The 22,312-nt window shown below is 32.6% G+C and overlaps 1 protein-coding gene across 1 annotated transcript in view; it reads right to left on the bottom strand.

Annotated features, from left to right (window-relative positions):
- tous (testes of unusual size) overlaps positions 1-22,312 on the bottom strand; it is a 151,973-nt gene that overhangs the window by 37,547 nt on the left and 92,114 nt on the right. The window contains exons 10-11 of the mRNA XM_072525865.1: positions 13,086-13,397; positions 397-681 (exon numbers count right to left, since the gene is read on the bottom strand). Coding sequence (XP_072381966.1) covers positions 397-681; positions 13,086-13,397 — 597 coding nt within the window. The remainder of the gene's footprint in view (positions 1-396; positions 682-13,085; positions 13,398-22,312) is intronic.

Below are 22,312 nucleotides of genomic sequence, written 5' to 3' on the forward strand. Positions count from 1 at the left end.
AAAATTTGAGATTTTATTTGTAATTTCAATTTTTCTTTACTAAAATAAAGTAATAATTTGGTGTCTGATGGTTTAAAAAGTTTGACTGGGACATATATGTCTCGGACAAAATGACGGATCTCAAGAATAAAATGAATCTCAATTACTTTTATTTTTGCATAATTATACGTTTTAAACAAAAACATTTCTAAATTCCATACGGATTCTAAAAAAAAATCCGACTCGAAAGGGTTAACTAATATGATTTTGTCTGCTTCCTGTGTCGTGTAACTCTAACTTTATTTTAGTATATAATATGAATTATAAAAGAAAGTTTAATTGAAAACGGCAAATTTCCTAAACGTTTGAACAATATTTGTGTTACCTAAACATAAAATATGAAATATCAACACTTACTTCATCATAGGCAAGTTTTGCTTCCTGTAGTTTTATTTCATAGTCTTCAGTAATGGCCGCCTCAGAGTCATCTTTGGCTTTTTGTAACTCCGTATATCTCATATTAACATCAGTTAACATTCTGTTCATTTTATTTTCAAAACTTACAAATTTTTCGTACTCTGCGATTAGTTTTTCATTGTAAGTGGCTTCTAATTTTTGTAAAACTAATTCATGGTTTGATTTCATCTGACTGATTTGTGCGTTGATGTTATTAATTTCTTGAATATGCTCTGCTTCCATTTGCTAAAAATATGGGTAAATGAGATTTAATAGGATTATGTAGATGGTCTATACAGGGTGTCTAGAAACTCTGACAAACGAAAATCGCAGATTCCTCAGATAATTTTAAGACGATTTAACCCAATTCACCTAGTTCGAAAATGCTTCCTAAATGAGCTAGAGCTCTTTGAAGATGGTGCCATTTAAGTAGTTTTTTTAATACCTCCAGAATAGTACGATTATTTATCCTCCAAAGTCGAATCGATTTCATTAATTGCTAATTTTTAGTATAGTTCATAGGCGTCCGTTTTGGGTAGCTCAATGGTTGTTTTAACTCATAACTTTTTTGTCTTTAACTTTTAAGCATTTCTAATACTAGATTATCAAATTTTTAGGTATTTTAGTACTGAAAGGTACTCTTACTTTAAGTCGGTAGAATACACCGTTTTCTAGAATAATCGATTTGAATTTTTTTTGTTTTTTCGTCATAAAATTTAAATTAATAGGTCCCTAAGGTAAATAATTTTTATAAATTACATTTTGTTTTAATAAATGCAGCACCTAATTCGTAAAAAGAGGTTAGGAACAAAACAATAAATTCAGTTTGAAACAAAATTTTATTTAAAGATTTTTAAAAACAAAGTATTTATTACGGCAAAACGAAACAACGAGTAAAAGAACAAGTATCAAAGGTGATTGTAACAAAATAAGGTCAATGTGATGACCATTAGTTTTAACCATTAGATTAATTGTCATAACATTGACCATTAGTCTCTATGTGAGGAGGTAACATCCAAACAGTCTGAAGTCACACAAAAATCAAAGTTGAGTTAGATGTGTCCATGCATTGTTCTTTTGTAGCCAAAGTGGTTTATTCTATCAGATTGTTACAAAAAAAAATTATTTCCAATGGTAACAGCATGTTAAAAAACACCTTTACATGCAAAACAACTTATTTCCTCTGTATTGGTCCATGCAAACCAGCTTATTTCCAACCAACCAATAGAACCGCTGCAACTGCCATTCAACTGACCCAGTGAGCCGTGCAAATTTGAGGTTATGTAAGGGTTTTGTATTAAAAGTTTTTGTGACTACTATTTAGATTGTCAACGTATTTAGAAAAAAATAGTAATTACTTTATTATTTAAAGGAGTATGAATGGTGCAGATGGAAGTGTAAGTGTTGGCGAACGAAATAATGGGAATAGAAAGAGAATAGTTACAGGAGGAAAAAGAAAAAGTGAACAAATTACCAGATATGCAGCTTCTAAAAGAGCCCTAGTTTTTGTACCCTGTAAACACAACACGTAAACAATACACGTTTCACGTGCGTAAAAATAAGGAATAATGTCATCAAAGCTTTCAAAAAAAAGTTTTATAAAGTTCGAGACAAGAAAAGACAAGACAATATAATTGCCAGTCTGATTCATACAACATTAATCAGAAGACATAGATCTAGGTCGGTAGGTAAACAAAAACAAAAAGGAAAAACCTGGACCTGAGCGAAAGTATTTATTACAATACTTCTTTCCAACTGTCCCTGGTGTTAAAACTTCTATATGTTTAAAATTTTTACGCACTCTTATTGGTGTTTCAGAAACTAGAATAAAAAACATAGCCAAAAAAGTGCATTTTGGGTTTGCTGTTGAAGAGAAAAGAGGAGGTGACACTATCAAAAATAAGAACTATTTGAAAAAGGAAAGTGTTAAAGAGTACATAAAAAAAACTCAGAGGAACTGAATGCCATTACAACAGAAAGAAATCCAAAAGATTGTATCTAAGTAGTGAGTTAGGTATTAGTAAACTAAGTAAAATGTATAATGATCAGTGTGAAGAGGAGGTTTAACATAGGTTTTAAGTCACCTGCCTTCGATAGTTGCAGTACGTGCTGGTGAAATTCCATTCCACTTGAGATTAATTTTTAACCATGACGATATTGTAATTCTTAGAAGGAATAAAGAAAGATATCTAACGGTACTTTTAGGAGTAGGAGCCCTGCCCTACCTGCCCACATAATTTGGAAATTATCAGTCAGTTTAGAATAAGCTATTACAAAAGTCGGTCGCAAAATATCGTAAGCTAAACTCGCTATATATAGCTCGCAAAGAATCTCTTCGCTTATTAATATATCATAGGTATTTGTAACTAAGTAGTTACACTCACATCGCAATATTCATAAAAGTTATCAAGTCAATCATTTATAGTAACCAGTATTTTCTAAAACCGCAGTTATAGTTTTCATATAAACAGTTAATCTATTCAAACCAGCAGTGTTGCCAGTAGTTCGCTTTTAACATAGAAACGACATTCCGCTAAGCAATTCTACTTATTATATATATATATATATATATATATATATATATATATATATATATATATATATATATATATATATATATAATAGTGAAAATAGCGTCAGTGAAAAGTGTAGTGAAGTATCCCATATCAGAGTGTTTTCGGACGGCTAACAGAAATTTCTATTTAATCTTAGCATTAAATATAAGTTTGTGTTTAATCTGTTTTTCATTCCAACCCCTGGCTGGTGGTCCTTTGTCCTTTAATTCTTTAAACAAGTCTGTTTTCCATTCCACGTGCTGCATTCTCAAAAAACAAATTAAAAGTGCACCAGAACGGCCTGCTAAAAAGGCACAGGTAATGGTTGAAAAGCGGATTCATTCAAGAAGAGTGTTTTATGAGTACATGAAAATGGATGTTCCTCATTCTGTTAGCCTTTGCTTTGATTTTCAACAAATTCAGCCACTACCGAAAAATCCAATTCAAGAAGCTTATTACGCAAGACAAATTCGGTTTTATAACTTTTGTATTACCGATCTAAAAACTCAAAACCCCATGTTCTATACTTTGACAGAGGAGCAGGCAGGAAAAGGTAGTGTGGAAATATCATCAGCTCTTTTTAACTATTTGACAGAGGTTGATTTTCAGGGCTGTTCTATACTAAGTTTGTTTAGCGATGGTTGTGTTGCTCAAAATAAAAATAACATTGTCCTGAGAATACTTATTCATTTTTTGGAAGCACACAAAACGTCAATCCAAAAGATTTTATTGTATTTCCCTGTACGCTGACATAGTTTTTTACCCGCCGACCGTGTTTTTGAAAAAGTAGAAAAGCAGTTGCGATAAAAGTCCATAATTTTAATTAAACAGGAACTAGAAGAAGATTGGCGACTACTTAATACTAAGAAGCTAAGTGAATACTATAAGGACATCCAATCAATTAGTGAACTAAAAAGAATTGAAATACGCTACCGAACACAAAAAGAAATTTAACACCTCCGAAAAACTCCGAAAAAGAGGCTTAAAAAACTACAGGTATGAAGGAGAAGAGTCTTTTGTATCTTTGAGAAAGAAAGGGAAAAATAATCTAAGAAAAGTGAGACTAGAAGAACCACCACTTCATCTTATGTTAACCAAAGAAACGACCAAAGATGTTGACAAACTATTGAAAAAAATGGTTGGAGAGGACTGGTCTACCTCTGATCCACGCCTTGGTTGGTACAAGAGTTTGATTTTTAATGAACTCACTGCAGCAGCTGCTGGTGAGGAGCAGGAAGAAGTATGTGACTGCCTCGACGATGAGCGCTGTGACTTGCATATTTAAAAAAGTGTTTGTTGCATTAAATACTTATTATGACAATGTTTGTCACTTAGATAAGGCTTATATTATTATTTTATAAAAATAAAAGTTTATTCTGAAAACTATTTAAACCTTTCATTTATTGCTTTATTACTTTAGTTAAATTTAAATTAGCTTATGTGCACAATATTTTACATGCAAAATGACTTATTTCCACTGAGTTTATGCAAAAGGTCTTATTGCCAAAACAAAATCAATTTTTTAAATTATTTTTTAGCTACCCTAACTGAAATGATTATTGTAATCGCATGTTTGGAACCAATACTATTGCATAACATTGATTAGAACTTATTATCCTTTTTCAGAGCAAAGCTACAAGTTTTTTGCCCTCGCTGAAAAATTACTTATTTGTGACTTGTTTGTATTTACCTCCTCATGTATAAATTTTCCATTTTACTTAGACAACGCCGAATTCTTGCAAAAATTCCAAAGGTATTTATAAATTCGTTACAAGCATCTTATGTATATCAGCCTGAGTTGTGCACGATTTTGTATCGGAACGGAATAAACAAATGATTTTATATATCCTTAGGATTCAAATTGGGTGAGCTTGCTGGCGAAGCAACTGGACCGCCTCTTCCAATACAGTGGTCTTCGTTTAACAAATCTGGTAAAATATTTCGCAGCAAATGTAAATAATCAACCATTTAAACGAGCAGCCATTCCACAGGTACAATAATATAATAATAATAGATAATCGTTAACTATTTTTATTGACGTTTATGCTAAACCTATACTGATGCTTAAATTCTTGAACAACGTGGGGATTGTCAACAACATACAAATAATAATGTATATTATGTACATTAAAAATTCCATTTTTTGTGAATGTAACTTCGTCGCAAAACAAAATGTATCTGAAAAAATATTCATTTTAATTTTTCTGATGTTGTAACCATATAACGACTTCTTCACTAGCTGGAAAATCTCTTTGTAGTAGTGCTTGTACCTTTGTAAAATGAAAAGGGTATACATTTTTTGTTGTGTAAGATATTTCCTGCATAACATTTTGAAATTGTGAGATACATGGCATATAGTTTTCGAACGCTAATTTCTAAATTTTCCTCAACTTCCATTAAAATAACATCTTTATATGCTGCTGTTACATCATTATGTCGCCCTGTTTCATTATTTTTTGGGAACATTGAACTTATTTCTCTTAATCTGGAACTTTTTCAGCATATCTACGTTACTGCTCGAGCGTTACACCTCATATCGCAATAAACTAAAGCATATCAGCGTATTCCACATTAGTAAAAACCATTTTTGTTGAATTTAAATTTTTGTATTTGAATGCCACAATTTAAAAAACTAAAAGAAAAACTTCACGAACTGACAACAATCGACAATAGACAATGAAAAACGGTAAAACTTCTGTTGACGGTTCAAAGCCAACTAGTGAAAAAAATATTATTTAACTTTCATGACAAAAAAAAAATTTTTAAATCGATTTTTCTAGAAAACTTATCCTACCAACTTTCCAATAGGAACACCTTTTAGTACTAGAATATCTGAAAATCTTATAATATAGTATCAAAAATGTTTAATAATTAGAAACAAAAAAGTTATGGGTTAAAATAACCGTTGACCTACCCAAAATGGACGCCCATGATCGGTACTAGAAATTAGCAATTGATGGATTCGATTGAATTCTAGAGGATAAATAATCGTGCCAGTTTTCGTTTTTCTAAATAAAAGCGCTCTGAAGGCATTTAAAAAAATAATTAAGTACAATTTTTTTATATATTTATTATTTATTTATTATTTAGAAATATAATTAAATTTAACATAAGGGGGCTAATTATTAACCAATAATTTTACTCTCAATCAATTCTTATAACTTTAACCCACCACATAGTGGTATACATGTATAAACACTCAGATCTTTCAACAGTTTAAATTAGAACTTGTCACACATTCTTCTGTGCTGGAGCTCTGGAGATCTTAGTTTTTTCAGTTTTTTAATTATTTCATCACTTACTATACTGATACTTATTAACAAATTGTTCTTTAGCTTTATTATGTTCATTTTCAGATTTCAATTTTGTTGGTTTTTCAAGACTGCAATTAGCCTTACATAAATCAGTTTATTAGCCTTACATAAATTCCCCAACATTCAACTACAAAACAAGTACATGCAATAAACACAAAAATTCTTTCCAGGTAAAATACCAAATGGGTATACGTAAACTCATCACCAATTAGCATAAATACCCTCGTACATAGTACAAACTCACCGCCATAAAAGTAGGGATTTTAAAATAGACCCCAAGAGCTTGGTAAACTCATCACTGACGTACTTGCATCCTGTAGCAGGTATAGACCATAAACCCCTGGCAAACTGCTACGAATTGGTAATTTGACAGAATAAATCTAAAATAGATGTATTAAATGCAAATATAACTCATTGGTTTCTATTTAAAAATTCCTCAAAATTCTATTGATAGCTACCTAAAATTATGCGAAAATTTTTTTTTCATTTGCTCTTGTTCCTTTAACATGGATAGTGAACTGCTCTTTGATTACGTTTTGAACGTGGACGAAAAATTATAGAAATCAATAATTTCAAATTTCAATTGCGAAAGACTCTAAAATCGAATTGCCTTTTGTGGACTTGCGACGAAATAGTGTAAGGCTAAATATCATATAACTGGTGAGTAGATTGTATACTGTTTTTTTAAGTTGTTTCGCACTTGCGGATCATTTTGATCAAACTGAAAAAAAAACCAGTTTAATTATGTCCTTTAAGTCAACTGTACAAGATGTTTCTTGTACACAAGGCACAATATTACTTTGTTGCTACAAGTGGACTACCCTTTCTGATATTATATTTTTAGATTTTTGATTAAATTGTTAAAGTCACATTGTCACGTCTCCATGTAGAAAGAAATTAAAAAAAGACCAAATTGTCTCAATAAAAGAGATGACGGCATACGGTTACCTTCGACATGGAGACCTCTCGTAAGAAAATATCGTCCGCTCCGCCCTACAATTAAAATCTCTCCGTCAAAAATGTTCGCGCCAACCCCCGCGCCAATCTCCGCGTAACATAGCAAGAAAATAAAAGAACCAAAATAAGGGGTAGTTAGCCTAGAAAAGAATAATTAGAATTAATTAAATAATCATTATATGCTCCAAATTAAATAAAGAATTAATTCGACACAGTTTAACGTATACATTTTAAATTAAACAAAGAATAACAATTTGACCTAGTTTTAACACAAGCTCCGAATTTTTAAAAATTACGACACTTTAGACCTTCGTTGGAAATTACTACATCGAAACGATACTCCAATGATAAGAATTGAGCTGAGCTAGCAAAAACACCATGGCATGATCCATTATAACACGTGGAGCAGACGGCGCAATCAGTGGAAATTCTAGGGGAAAACGAAGAAGCAACGCTCCGCTTCGGACTGTGACGAGGTAATTTAGGGTACGCGTTGGCGAGACATAAAAAGAAGAAAGTCGGTGGAATGGTAGTCAGTAGAGCGCTGGCGACCGAGCCAGGCAGTAGAGTTCTGGCAACCGAGCCAGAGAGTAGTGCTGGCGACCGGCGCGAGTGGTACTTCGGCGCTCAGTCATTCAGAGCGGGGGCGACCTACGGTGTGTTAATCGGTCAACCGTCACGGTGTGTTCAGCTTAATTATCGTGATATCGTGTCCGACGGAAGGTAGAGAGACAGCAGCGAATTTTCGTCTCTCTTAGTACCACCGTAACGTACAGTGCTTCCAGACTGTTCCTGAGTTCCAGTTTGGACTACAAGGCGTATTCGTTAGCTAGGGCCTAAGTACGCTAAGGTAACGAACAATATATACTAACCATTAAGGAAAACCATTAATAGTAGGTTGTCCATCTTTTAACTCCCTTAGTAAAATCTCTTCTCGCCTTCCTTCGCAAAATTTGATAACCAATACTAGCTCTCTTGTATATCTTGTTGAATTAGTTGTAGATCTACGATTTGTTAAATACATAGAAATTTGAAAGTGGCTTGTTTTTTTGACCGTTCAGGTAGAGACTAGAAGAGAACACGTTTTAGCTTTGTACAACTCCCCGGCTTCTAAGGCAAGCCAATAACCTCTAACTCTTTACAGGGCCTGCATCGGAGTATCCTTCAGCCCTATCCTATTTTTCCTACCCTCTTGTAAATTCGCGAGGGCGAAATCACGACCAATTCGAACTAGTGGACCAGTATGCCTCAAATCCGCTCGCAGAACTAAATCTCCTTGACCATATAGGACTAGGATATTACAGGGGTCTTCCAGGCCATAGGTCAGTCCTTTAAACACAGGGGATATTACAGTGGTGACAGTGCTGAGCATTCTTTAGCTCATCCACAGTTGTTGCAATATAAACGGAAACAGCACGTGCTTATAAATATTTTCATTATAAAGTTTAACAGGTAACAAGCAATTTTGGGCCGTGTAAACCAGAGCCTTGGGGCGAAAATGCTGGTGATGAGTTTACCTATCTGCATTGATGAGTTTACCTATCTCTAAAGGATGCCGGTGATCAGTTTACTATATCTCGGACGCTGTAATAATTTTATGGGAGCCTATAAAGTGATGAGTTCGTACACGTCCCAAATGATAAATGTTATTTTTCAACAAAAGCGGACTTATTACCTAAGTTTACGATAAAACAGCTTTCATAACTACAACCGACTACAAATTGTTCCACATATTTTTAGTTCCACAATTATTTAACTACTATCTAAAATGTACACTCCAGCAAAATCTCACCTTACCATATATTGATTAATAATTACTCCTCATTAAATAATAATTGTCTCTTAATTAGGTTTCTATATTCAATAAATCCGCACATTAAACAGTTTAACCCTTAATCATCAACAATAAATAACTTCACATCATATACATTTTTACGATATAATTATTTTTTTGTACCAAATGTTAATTACAAACATACAGGGCATTATTCCGTATTAATCTTTTATTTTTTTTCGAGTACAGCAGGTATTTGTATTGGTGGTTACCTACTTACAACCCAAATATTTGTCATTCCATGTCATGTCATGTCATGTCATTCCATCTCAATAATTATTATACAATTTTTAAACACATTTCAAAATAAATTACACATTAAATCCACATTAGAATATAACCTTTCCATATTTTTATTTAATAGGTTTTTATACTGCTTTGTTCAAGTATCCGTTCAAAAACTGCAATTTTAACTAGTTGTCATCTATACTATAACACATTTGGACATTGTTTGAGGGTCAGCAACAACCCCTATTGGGGTCTTACCTCTTACCTTACGTTGCCATGCAACGTAGGTATCTGTTAAATACTTTAAGATCACATCATTTTTTCAACAAAACTGTAACACAATAAATGTTGTAACTTTTTAAGGGTTTTTACCCAGATACTTTGTACCTTGACTCATGTACACCTGGTAAGTATTTAACCATATTGCTTTTTCAACCTTAGTCAAAATTTAACCTTTACGTTTCCATTAACAAAAGTAGTAATACTTATTCCAGATAATAATACACTAATTATGGACTTGGTAATCTTACCTGATTCAGAAAATATGGGTTACTCTGTATTATGTTTAGCTGTTTCGTAGTTAGAATTTATATTTCAGGTTAGTATTGTATGTCAGTTCTACGTGGTTTAGTATGGCGTCTCTCCTTAACAGAAGAGGAGAAATGCAGCACTTTTTCTTACTGAGACATGCCGCACTTATATTGTGTAGATTTAAGTTGTTGATTTGCGCAAATATATTTGAAACTTTAGGCTTATACTTTAAATATAATGATTTTATTTGACATGAAACTTTTAATTTAAAAAAGTAAAAATTTTCAATTTTGTTCAGGTAAATTTACAATGCCGAGAAAGTACTTACATTCAAAAGCAAACCGCTAAACTCAGGGGCAATTATTCTGAAGAGCAATTAAACCTACCAATAAGTAGGTTCAGCTCGGTGAGATATCAAAACAAGAAGCAAAAATAAGATACGGAGTACCAGCACGGACAATTGATAGAAAGATAAAATCTGGAAAGCACAGTAAAGGAGCTCTAGGTCCCGAAGGTAAATTGTGTTTTTTGTTTAAATTGTTAAAATGAGCTCAGTACCTACTTATTGTAATAAAAATAATGTTTTCTATTATTACAGGTATTCTCATAAAGGATAATGAGAGGAAACATGCCAATCACATTAAATCGCTGGATTTGCGCCTGATCGTAATGCTGTCCGAACTTTGGCTTTTAATTTTGCTGAAAAGCTTAATATAAAGCATACTTTTTCTGCAAAGGTTAGAAAAGCTAGAAAATATTGGTTTAGAAGTGTTATGGAAAGAAACCCAGATTTTTCCCTATGACAATCAGAGGGGTTGTTATTAGAAAGAGCTCAAGGAATGAATTGGTCGGAAGTAGGCAAATTCTTTGAGTTACTAATAAAAATTTTAATTAAAAATAATTTACTAGATCATCCAGCAAACATTTTTAATATGGATGAGTACGGAATTCAGATGATAAATAAATCATCCAAAGTGATAGCTCCTAAAGGAGCGAAGAATGTACATACATTGACATCTCGTGAAAGGGGAGAAAACGTAACAGTAATTGGATCTCGCAATGCTGAAGGAATGTTTCTTTCGCCGGTAATAATCTTGATGGGTGTTAACCAAAAACCAGAATTTTCTGGATATCCTACTTGCTGGTTTTTTGCTTTACATGAATGGGAAGTTTTCCTTTATAACATCCGAGATTTTTTTAAGTTGGCTGGAAATACATTTTATTTCTAGAAAACCAGCCGAAAAAACCTTAATAATTATGGATGGACACTCATCACATTGCTTAGATGTTAAAATGCTTCTAATCTCAGAAAGAAATAATGTCATATTAATGTGCTTATTAAGTCACTATACCCAAGCAATGCAGCCCTAGACAGATGTTTTTTCGGTCCTCTTAAAACCTACTAAAACCAAGAAACTAACACATGGATGCTCAATGATCCTCACAGAAACCTATCCCGGTATCAAGTGGGAGAAGTTCTAGGAAAAGCTTGGTATCGTGCTGCTACAGTTGCAAATGCAATATCCGCATTTAAAAGCACAGGTATATGGATGCATTAACATTAAATAGTCAATACAATAAAGACAATAACTCTTTTGCAGCAGAAAATGAGTAACTAGAAATTACAAAAACAACTGGACCAGAAACCTACTGAAATTTCAAAAATACCGAGCAGAGATAAGACCCCGGAACCTCAGCCCAGTACTTCAAAATATTGTTTAGATGACGATGATATAACACTGATTAAATTTTTACAAGAAATTAAGTCTGTTCCAAAAATTCCTATTCCATTACATAGAAGAAAACAGTCAGCTACTGTACTTAATTTTTCCGAGAACATACTAGCGAAAAGAGAAAAGCTGCAGATCATGACGAAACTACTAAGAAACTAAGGATGAAAAATATCACTGTGTTGTATGTTTTAAAGAGTATAGTAATACGTCAAAAACTGTTGACTTGATTTGCTGTATTACATGTAACAAATGGTTTCATGAAAACTGTACCATATAAATCCGTTTTCCGTTGACCGTACATTTATGATCAATTTTAACACCCTCAAAATCATTGATTAATGACCCCTATTAATAAATGATTTTCTATTAATGAACGATTTTATTATAGGCAACACAACATACATTGCTTGCATAAATTAATTAAACGCTCTGAGATTGGCAGTGACTTGTGGTGTAGGCAACCAAACATATACCTATTTATAAACCCACTAAAAAATTAATTTAAAATGAAGTAGCCGATGTTAGTACTATCTATCATTGTATGTCATTATTTACTTTATCATTTAAACTTCTGTGTATTTGAAAAATCAAAGGATGGATATTGACGAAGAGTTTAATTTAACTCCACCAGAATTTAACTTCTTCTATCACAGAATTTACAGAGGTCCAAGAAGACTTAAATATAAATTTGTCAAAATGCTATACAGCAGATAATTATTTATCAATATCTTCCTTTAATTTCAGTAATTGTACCATTTCCAATATTAATGTTTACTATAATAAAACTACCACTAAGGAAACTTTGAATAAAGTCAATGAAAGCTGAAAAAATTGTTGTTTATCGTTAAGTAAATAAATATTTAAACTAAGATATCTTTATTTCTGAAAAGTACGGTCCACGGAAAAGTTTTGTAACTAACTCATGAATTAAAATGGCGATTAACAATCTCGAACATTAACGCACTCGCTTCGCTCGCGCGTTAATATATCTCAATTGTTAATCGCCCTTATTAATACACTTGTTGGTTAAATAACTAGTAACCCATGTAAGAGAAAAGAACTAAAGATAATAAATGTTTAAACCACAAGGGCATCTTTCACTTCCAGAAAACGTATGGAGGCATCTCTCCGTACCACCTTGGGCAACTCTCTGTACCCTGTAAGAGAGACGCCGCAAAAGCATAATTTTTTTTATTATTTCTTTTTAGTATAAGACAAAAGGTTTTTTGTTTCAATGTTTATTTTTTATTTCCAAATACTGTGTACAGTATTTTGTTAATTTTTCAATAAAAATTACCCTTTTACACGACTTTGATTCTGTTTTTTTTTTGAAATATTGTGTTACTCTCCGTACTTTACCCTATATATATATATCATACATATTGTATAATCAATCAATATTGCTAGTTATTGAATTATACTAGTTAACTTTGTCTTAAGACTAATTTAATATTAATAAAGTAATTCATATAAATGTTTTATTAACCTATAAACTTACCTCATTTTTTAATTTTAACTCCTCAATTGCATTGCAATATTGCGTGTGAATATCTTTGAGTTTACTAGCAGCAAGTGCGTCACTTTGCCGCATCTGATAGGAATGCTCTGTTTCTAGTTCTCTCATTCTAATTTGGAGATTTCTTATCTGCATCATCTTGTCCTCTAATATTTGTTTCGATATAAGAATCTCACTTGATGATATCAAATCTAATTTGATTGCTTTGTCTTCGGTGTTTAGCAGTTTCCAAAACGTAATTATGCCTTCTACTGAGGCAGTTATTAAATATTTATCGTCGCATGATAGCACCATCTGAAAAACGTATTTTTAAAATATGCTGTTCAAATTTTGAAAACTTTTCAAATTATTATTTTTTATTTTATTTATTTTTTATTTATTATTTTTTTAATTATTTTTAAAAATTCATTTAATAATTTTTAGCTCATTCAAAACATAATTTTATTAAATTACCTAATTTTTGATATTAACCTTTATAATAATGTGCTGCTATATTAAATTGCTGGCATCTTCTTTCGAATGTTGGCATTAATCATGAGTATTTGGGTCTTGCTTATTAAGTCCGTGTCAGACGGTCAAATATTTGATCAAACTAGTTTGAGCAAACTGACGTAATGACGATATAATTACAGTTCGCTAAAATTTTAAAAATCTACCCATGATACTATAACTAAGAAGATAAGATATTGCGCATAAGTCGTGACGTAATTGGAGAGCTGCACATTCGTAATGTCAGTTTTTTGTATGCGCCAATAAATAATCTTTAATAAATAGTTTGGAGATATCCTTTTGTGTACGATTATTTTAATTATTAAACCTTTATTTAATATTATTATTTTGTTAATTGAATAATTTCATCACAGAATACATACAAATTCCATTTAACTTTAACAAGAATTCAAATTCTACTCTCCAATGACGGCATGCGCGAACACGACCGATTTTGTGCTACAGGAAGATCCTATCTTGTTAATCATAGTATCATGAATCTACCTATCACACGATCATTCTTTGATCAAATTGACGTATGTCAAGGAAAATAATTGTCTTGGAACATGAAAGGAAGTTCTTAGAGGAATATGGCTATATAGTATTATTAATGCTATTAAAGTATTTGGAACATCCGCAGAAGAGAACTTTGAGAATAAAGAGAACTGGTGGTAGTCAAAAGAAATTTAAGAAAAAATTAAGGAGAATAAAAAAGTATACAAAACTATAAAACTAGAAGATATGTCGGACACACATCTTAAAAGCTATAAGGTCTTCAAAAAGAAAGCAAATGTAGCATTTACAAAACTTAAAGTAGAATTGCAACAAATCTATACGATCATCTTGGTAGCAGAGAGGGTGAAACAAAGATATATAACATTGCTAAACCTAGAGCAAAGAAAGCAATAGACTTTATTCAGATTAGATGTATAAGGAGAGAAAATAAAAAAAGGACTACTTCACGAAAAGGACGTCACAAAGCAATGGAAAAAGTACTTGGACAGGTCAATAAATGAAGAATTTGACACAAAACCAGTTGATAAAAAGTAGATAGTATTAGCGACGGTCATCAAAATAAACGAGGAAGTTGATCATAGGGGAGAGTACTACACATTGACACATATTACACAACAAAACACTGTTATTACCTAAATCAAATTTACCTCCACATTGCCACTAGTTATGCAACTGATAAATTTTAGCACGTTACGGCGATATGTTCTAAAAGAAAAAAAATATCTATATGCAAAAGTGGAGCCAAATTATGCTGTTAGATTAGTATTTAACACAGAACATGGGGCGTCAAAAATTGGTTAAGGTCATTTATGAAAAGAAATTCATCATTAAGCCTCAGAAGACCAGAAGAATGTTCACTGTCAAGGCTTACTTCATTTACTAAACCAAATGTTGACCAATTTTTCTTAAATTTAGAGCAAATACACATAAAATATCGATCAATTGTTGAAGTTATTAGCATCTATAATTTAGACGAAACTGCTACTACGACTGTCTAACGATCACATAAAGTTGTGGCACAAAAAGGTATTAAACAGCTGAACCAGTGCACAAGTGCCGAAAGAGGATTACCCGCTACCACTTGTGCAATAATTCGAGCAAAGGGAACATTTCTACCTCCGGTCATTGTTTTTCTTTTTAAAATATTTACGATTATGCTAAATGGTGCTCGGCCAGAAACATTAGGACTTACTAATCCAAGTGAATGGATCACTGCTGAAATATTCACGCAAGTATTAGATCATTTTATTAGGCATACTGGTGCTAGAAAATAAAACCCGTGTTTATTAATATATGACAATCACGAATCTCATTTGTCTTTAAAAAAAGGAAAAAAAAAAATAAAAGCTAATTGGCATAATAATTTTAACCTTATCCCCACATACAAGCAACAAGACACAGCCTTTGAACAAATCAGTTTTTTTTCCTTCAAAAACTATTACAGTTGTGCGATTGATTCATGGTATCTTAACAACCCCAGCATTCCTATGGTACTCTACTAAATAGCAGAATGTGCTGGTATTGCCCACTCAAAATCAATGACACCTAAAAATATTATGAACGGCTTCAAATCTACAGGTATCTATCCTTTTAATAAACATATTTTTAGTCAAACTAATTTTCTATTATCGTCGGTTACTGACAGACAGATTAATAATTTTGAAAAAGCTATGGTTGTCGTAAGAGATACTACCAATCACGAAAAAAATGCATCTGTATCTTCATCTTCAGTTAATATAGCTTCTACTTCATCTAATACAACTCAAGAATCTTAACCGAACTCAACTCTTCGAAATACCTTCGACATCAAAAACTCCTTTTATTACCCATTAGACATACGGGGTTTTCCTAAGGCTGCACCCAGAAAAAATTCAAATCGTAGACGGAAATCCAGGAAAAGTGTCATTTTAACTAGTACACCTTTCTTATAAAACGGAAAAACCTCCACAATACAACAGTCAAGAAAGTGAAACGAACTATTTGTAAAGCTTTAAGTACAAGATGCTGTAAAAAGAACCTCACAGAAAAAAAGGCCAAGCCATGTGAAACTGATTCAGAAGCGGATTCCGGAAGTTTAGAGTTGGCAGACTCTTCAGATGATGGATTTAGTTCTCCTATGATGCAGGAACGAAAGGGTGACTCAGAATCTTACGCAAATGCTAAAAATATCTACTGAAATTTTAAAAGAATCTTTTGTGTTGGTGAAATTTGAGAAGACGATCCATTATGTAGTCAAAATTTTGGAAATTTTGAATTCTCATGAATTTAAAATTTCATATTTGAGAAGAAGTACGAAAGTTTCCAATTTATTTTACTTTCCAGATGTTCCTGATTTACATATGGATTTAAAATCTGATTTTGTTATGTTATTGCCAGCACCTATATATACAGAAAACAAACGATTATCTTGCTATTATAAATTTGGTTTGGAGTTTAACAATTTTATTGTATGGTAACTTAAAGAAATGATAAATATTTTGTGTATTTAATCATTGTTTTTAACACTTTTCATTGCGTACTATTTATGTTTCAAACTGTACCACCGGTGGTACACATTGAAACAAAGTCAGTATTGCATATTTCTAAAAATTTTCAAGTTGCTATTTTTACTTTACTCATAATAAATAACTATCAAATTTTATAGACAAATGTACACAGATAACAGAACTCTAAATGGAGATTTTTTCGAAGATTGCATTTCGATGTTAGAGTACAATTCTTAAAAAATGTGTCATTGTGTACCAGTTTCCCCTACTTACAAAAATAAGAAGAGGTAAAGCATTGTGTAGAAATAGTAATTTTTACACAATGTTAATTTTTACCCAAATATATATCATAAAACACACAAAAGCGTCAGAATTTGATGTAATAACACCACCCTCAAAATGTGTTTTAGCCACTAGGGGCTAATGGCCTACAACATCTAGGTCTGACATGTCAACTTTAAAATGACATAACCAATAACAAAATCTTTGGTTGAATAACAATAAAATTGAGAATTGATAGACGTCAAACCGGGATAACGTCTTTTGCAGAAAAACTCAGGGTATTTATAGATAATAAGGCTATTACTAATAATCCTTTGTTTGTAACCCGATCCTACCGCATACATACTTAATAGTAATAAAATACACGACACGGTTCCTCCAGCCGAAAATGGAGACCACTAACACTAACCTCGATCCTGATAAACCTCCTGACCCCCCGCCTGATTTAAGTGGAAAAAAAATTAATAACCAATATAATATATATGATTCCGGTCCTTTCGAAGTATATGTACAGGGAAAAGACAAAAATATAGGGAATTTTCACATCTTAAGTATTGCTAAAACAATATTTAACCTAAACCTACAGCAAATTATTAAATTTAACCGTAAAGGGAAAAACCGGTTAGGTGTTGTTTTTAAAGATTTTAAATCGGCAAATCTATTTGTGAATGATAAGAGATGGGAAAGTTTACAATATGATGTCTTTATCCCAAATCACAATGTCACATGTAAGGGTATAATAAGGAACATATGTAAAGAAATATCTGAAGTAGAAATTAAAAATGCAATCGAAACAAAATTAGTATACTGTAAAGTAATTGACATAAAAAGACTAAATAGGAGAATTATCGAAGAGGGAAAAAAACAAAACTATGTACCAACAACCACCATATGCGTAACATTTACAGGAAAAGCACTGCCCAGGGAGCTGCTTGTGTATGGATTACCCATGAGGGTTATTCCATATGTCAGCCCAGTCCTAATGTGTGGAAACTGCCTGTTATATGGTCACAGTAATAATCAATGCAGAGGGAACCCAAAATGCCAGAACTGTGGGAAAAACCAACACGGGGAAGCCTCGAATTGTGAAACATACTGCATACACTGTAAAAATCATGATCATATCTCTAAAGATAAAAAATGTAAAGAATTCCAACGGCAAAAAGAAATAAAAGCCCTAATGTCTTTCTCTAACATCTCATATTATGAAGCAAACATGCAAATACCAAAAAATGAAAACAGGGAATACTCTTTGAACGAAGAGAATTTTCCTGTCTTGCATACAGAATCCAAGCCTAATAATATAATAGATATCACAGAAAGAAGAATAGAAGCCATAAAGAATGACACAAGTATACCAAAATATAACCAAATCGTCAAATCTCAACCCACCAAAAGAAGGAAACCAAACATGACAGGATATGACAAAAAACAACATAGTGCTCAATTAATTAATCCGGAGGGAAGATTGAACTGGGCAACAAATTCTCAATCAATGCCATCAACATCAAAAGGTTACAGTGCAAATAAGGAAACTGAACATGGAATCTCCCATGCAATGTCATTACTACCACCACAACATAAAGAGATGGTACTATCTTTTGTAAACAACTTGCTAAGAAACTTATACCCTAACTCATCTAATGTATCACAATATAAAACAATTAAAAGCAGCTCAACAAATAACATAACCTATGAGTTAATGGAAGATGGGACAGTATCTGATGCTTCAGAATACTAAGCCCAAAATAAAAATAAAAAATAAAGCTTTCACTCCTTTGACTATAATACAATGGAATATGAGATCATATAATGCTAATGTGGATAACTTAAAAATAATTATCAAAGAATACAATCCTGACATATTATTGCTAAATGAAACATGGTTAAATAATAACCATATAATCAGATGCAAGGGCTATCAAGTAGTTAGAGATGATAGAGATGATTCATATGGTGGTATAGCCATCCTTATTAGGAATGAAGTAGAATTTTATGCAATATCTGTATGTAATAAATTTAATAACAACTCTCAACTGCAAGCAATCTTCCTACCTAAATTCCAAATTAACCTACTTAATGCCTATTTCCCTAATGCAAATACCATATCTAAACAAAAATGGATAAAACTGATCCAGGAAATCAACAAACCAGTAATAATAATGGGAGACCTGAACGCCAAGCATGAGGCTTGGGGTAGCCCTTGTAATAATTCCAATGGGAGAAACATCTTCCAAACATTAGATGAGCTGGAACTAGTTTTTTTAAATGATGGTTCATATACCAGAATAGCACCACCTCCAAAAAGATCATCAGCTGTGGATCTAACAATAACATCTAAGAATATTGCTACCAGATCATCATGGCAAATAATTCCTGACCTAGGATTTAGTGATCACCTACCCACAATGTGCAAAATTGGTGTCCAAAACATTACCATCCACATGCCACCAAGGAATAACAGAAACTTCAAAAAAGCTAATTGGAACCAATATACCTCAGTATTAGAGTCATCATTTACATCATTTCCAGGGGAGAACTACCGATCATTTGCAGATCTAATAAATGAAGCTGCACAGTTGTCCATCCCATTGTACAAATCAAATGTTAATAAACAGTATCATATCCCATGGTGGGACGAATCTTGCGCTGAAGTCATTAAAGACAGAATTAAGGCAACAAAGCAATTCCAATCAACACCCAACTTACAAAATTATTTAATAGTAAAAAACAAATGTGCTATAGCTAGAAGATTCCTTAAAGAAAAAAGAAAGAATAATTTTAGGAAATTTGCAGAAGGCCTTAATAGAAACTCGCCAATCAAGACAATATGGGATAAAGTTAGGAAAATAGCTGGATATGGTAATAGCCCAATTAACTCCCTTCCTGATCCTAATATGGCACAAGAGATACTGAATTCCTTGGCTCCTCCCAGTATACATTTACATCAACAAAGTATACAAACTAGCAATACAAGTTCCCCTTTTACCTTTAATGAATACAAATTCATAATCAATTCTAAAAAGGAATCTGCTACGGGACTTGACTTAATTTCATACTCTATGATTAGAAATCTACCTCATTCAGGATCATTACTATTATTACAAATTTTTAACAAATGCTTAAGTACAGGGACCATTCCGATTGAATGGAAACAGTCATTAATAATTCCAATCCTAAAACCTATGAAAGATAAACTCACTGCAACTAACTATAGGCCTATTGCCCTCACCTCTTGTGTAGGTAAAGTTTTAGAATCAATGATCAAAAATAGGTTGGAATGGCGTATAGAAAATAAGGGAATCCTCAGACCATTGCAGCTAGGTTTTAGAAGGGGTAAAGGATGTTTAGAATGTCTATCCTTTTTGACATCTGAAATCCAAAAATCATTTAGTAATAATGAATGTACAATAGGAATATTCTTGGATATCCATTCAGCATATGATAATGTTAATATTGACAATCTGTACTCTACATTAATACATTTGGATATACCACATGATTTAGCTAACCTCATATATGACTTTTTAAAATGCAGAGAACTGTTTGTCAAAGATAACTCTGGGTTAGTACATGGCCCAAATACCACTAGCACTGGACTCACACAAGGATCACCATTAAGTCCAATGCTATTTAACATATATACCTACTCAATACACGAAATGTTCCCCAAAAATGCTAAAGTCATACAGTATGCTGACGATTTTGTAATTCTAGTCAAGGGAGTGAATGTTAAAAATATGATATCAAAATTAAACAAATATTTAGTCAATCTTGAAGCCTGGCTGGACAATCATAATTTGAACATCTCTGTGGGCAAATCTAAAGCTATCTTGTTTACAAGGAGTAATACCAAAATAATGCCTGGAAATATCAGTTATAAGAGTCAACATATAGAGTGGGTAGATAAAATTAAATACCTAGGAATAGTTTTACAGAAGAACCTTAAATGGAAGGCACACATTAACCAGCTGGAAGTCAAAATAGGTAAAGCACTGAATGTAATGCATGCCTTGTGTGGAACATGGTGGGGCAGTGACCCAAAAATATTAAAACTGATCCATGAAGCACTTATCCTAAGTCATTTAAACTATGGGGGTCAATTCCTATCTACGTGCCCTAAATATATATTGAAGAAACTAGATCAGATGCACTACCAAAGTATTCGGATTATCACAGGATGCATGAAGTCAATTCCAATCCAAGCCTTGTTATCAGAATCTGGAGAACTGCCATTAAAATACAGAAGAGAATGGCTCACCACAAAATTTTTGCTAAAAAACCTAAGCATTAAAAACAACCCTGTCATTCAATCAATCATTGAATTAGAAGCACTTTGTAATATGGACAATAAATACTGGAGAAATAAGGAAAAACCCATATTGATAGCAACTATCAGAAAAATCCAACCTTATTTGCAGAACCTATATTCCAGTAAACTTCTTCCTTGCCATGAATATGACTTGGAACTACAACTTCAACCATTAGGAATTCTGAATGAAAATATTACAAAAAATGAATTCAATCTTATGAATTTTGTGAACTTAGTTAAAAAATTCCATTCATACAAAAAATTCTTTACAGATGGCTCAACGGACACAATGGGAAATGCGGGATTTGGTGTTTTTTCCCCAGATATAAACTATTCATTTTCATCTAAACTACCCAATCATACCCAAATATGTACAGCAGAGGTTACTGGGATCAATCATGCAGTCCAAATTATACGGGAACAAAATATCACAGAAGCCATTATCTTTTCTGACTTCAAAAGTGCACTACAAAAAATTAAAAAAACAGGGTTTTCTAAAGACACAGAACATATATCGTATTTAACGAAAAGAGGAATTATCCTAGCAAGGAACAATAATATCAAAATCTTACTAGCATGGACCCCAGGACACACTGGTATCACTGGAAACTACAAGGCCGACCAACTTGCCAATATAGGTCGTTCCCTGAATATTCCCATGAATATCAAGCTAGAGTTTTCAAATTTCACACCCTACTTGAAAAGAGAGATTTGGTCTAATTGGGCAGCTGAATGGTACGAAGGATATGGCACAAGCAATTCATTCTATGCCAAAATTAATAAACGAATCCACACACTACCATGGTTCAATAAATTCGCATATATCAGTAGGAGACATTTAACTACAATCATCCGTATGAGAACGGGCCATTGCTCATCCCCTCTTCATCTATTCAGAATTGGAGTCAAAGATGATCCTTATTGCGAATGTGGCCAAGTGGGAGGCTTAAACCATATTTTATTAGAATGTCACTTAAATCAAAACCCACACTTTGACTTGTATGCCGAATTAGCTAAAACTAAACTTCCCACCCCCATAAATATTTGTACAATTCTCACAAATATTAATGAAAATACAATCAACACCTTATGCAACTTTATTTCTACCTTTAATATTAAATTAT

The sequence above is a fragment of the Diabrotica undecimpunctata genome, chromosome 3 (assembly GCF_040954645.1).
Source record: "Diabrotica undecimpunctata isolate CICGRU chromosome 3, icDiaUnde3, whole genome shotgun sequence".
Lineage (NCBI taxonomy): Eukaryota > Metazoa > Arthropoda > Insecta > Coleoptera > Chrysomelidae > Diabrotica > Diabrotica undecimpunctata.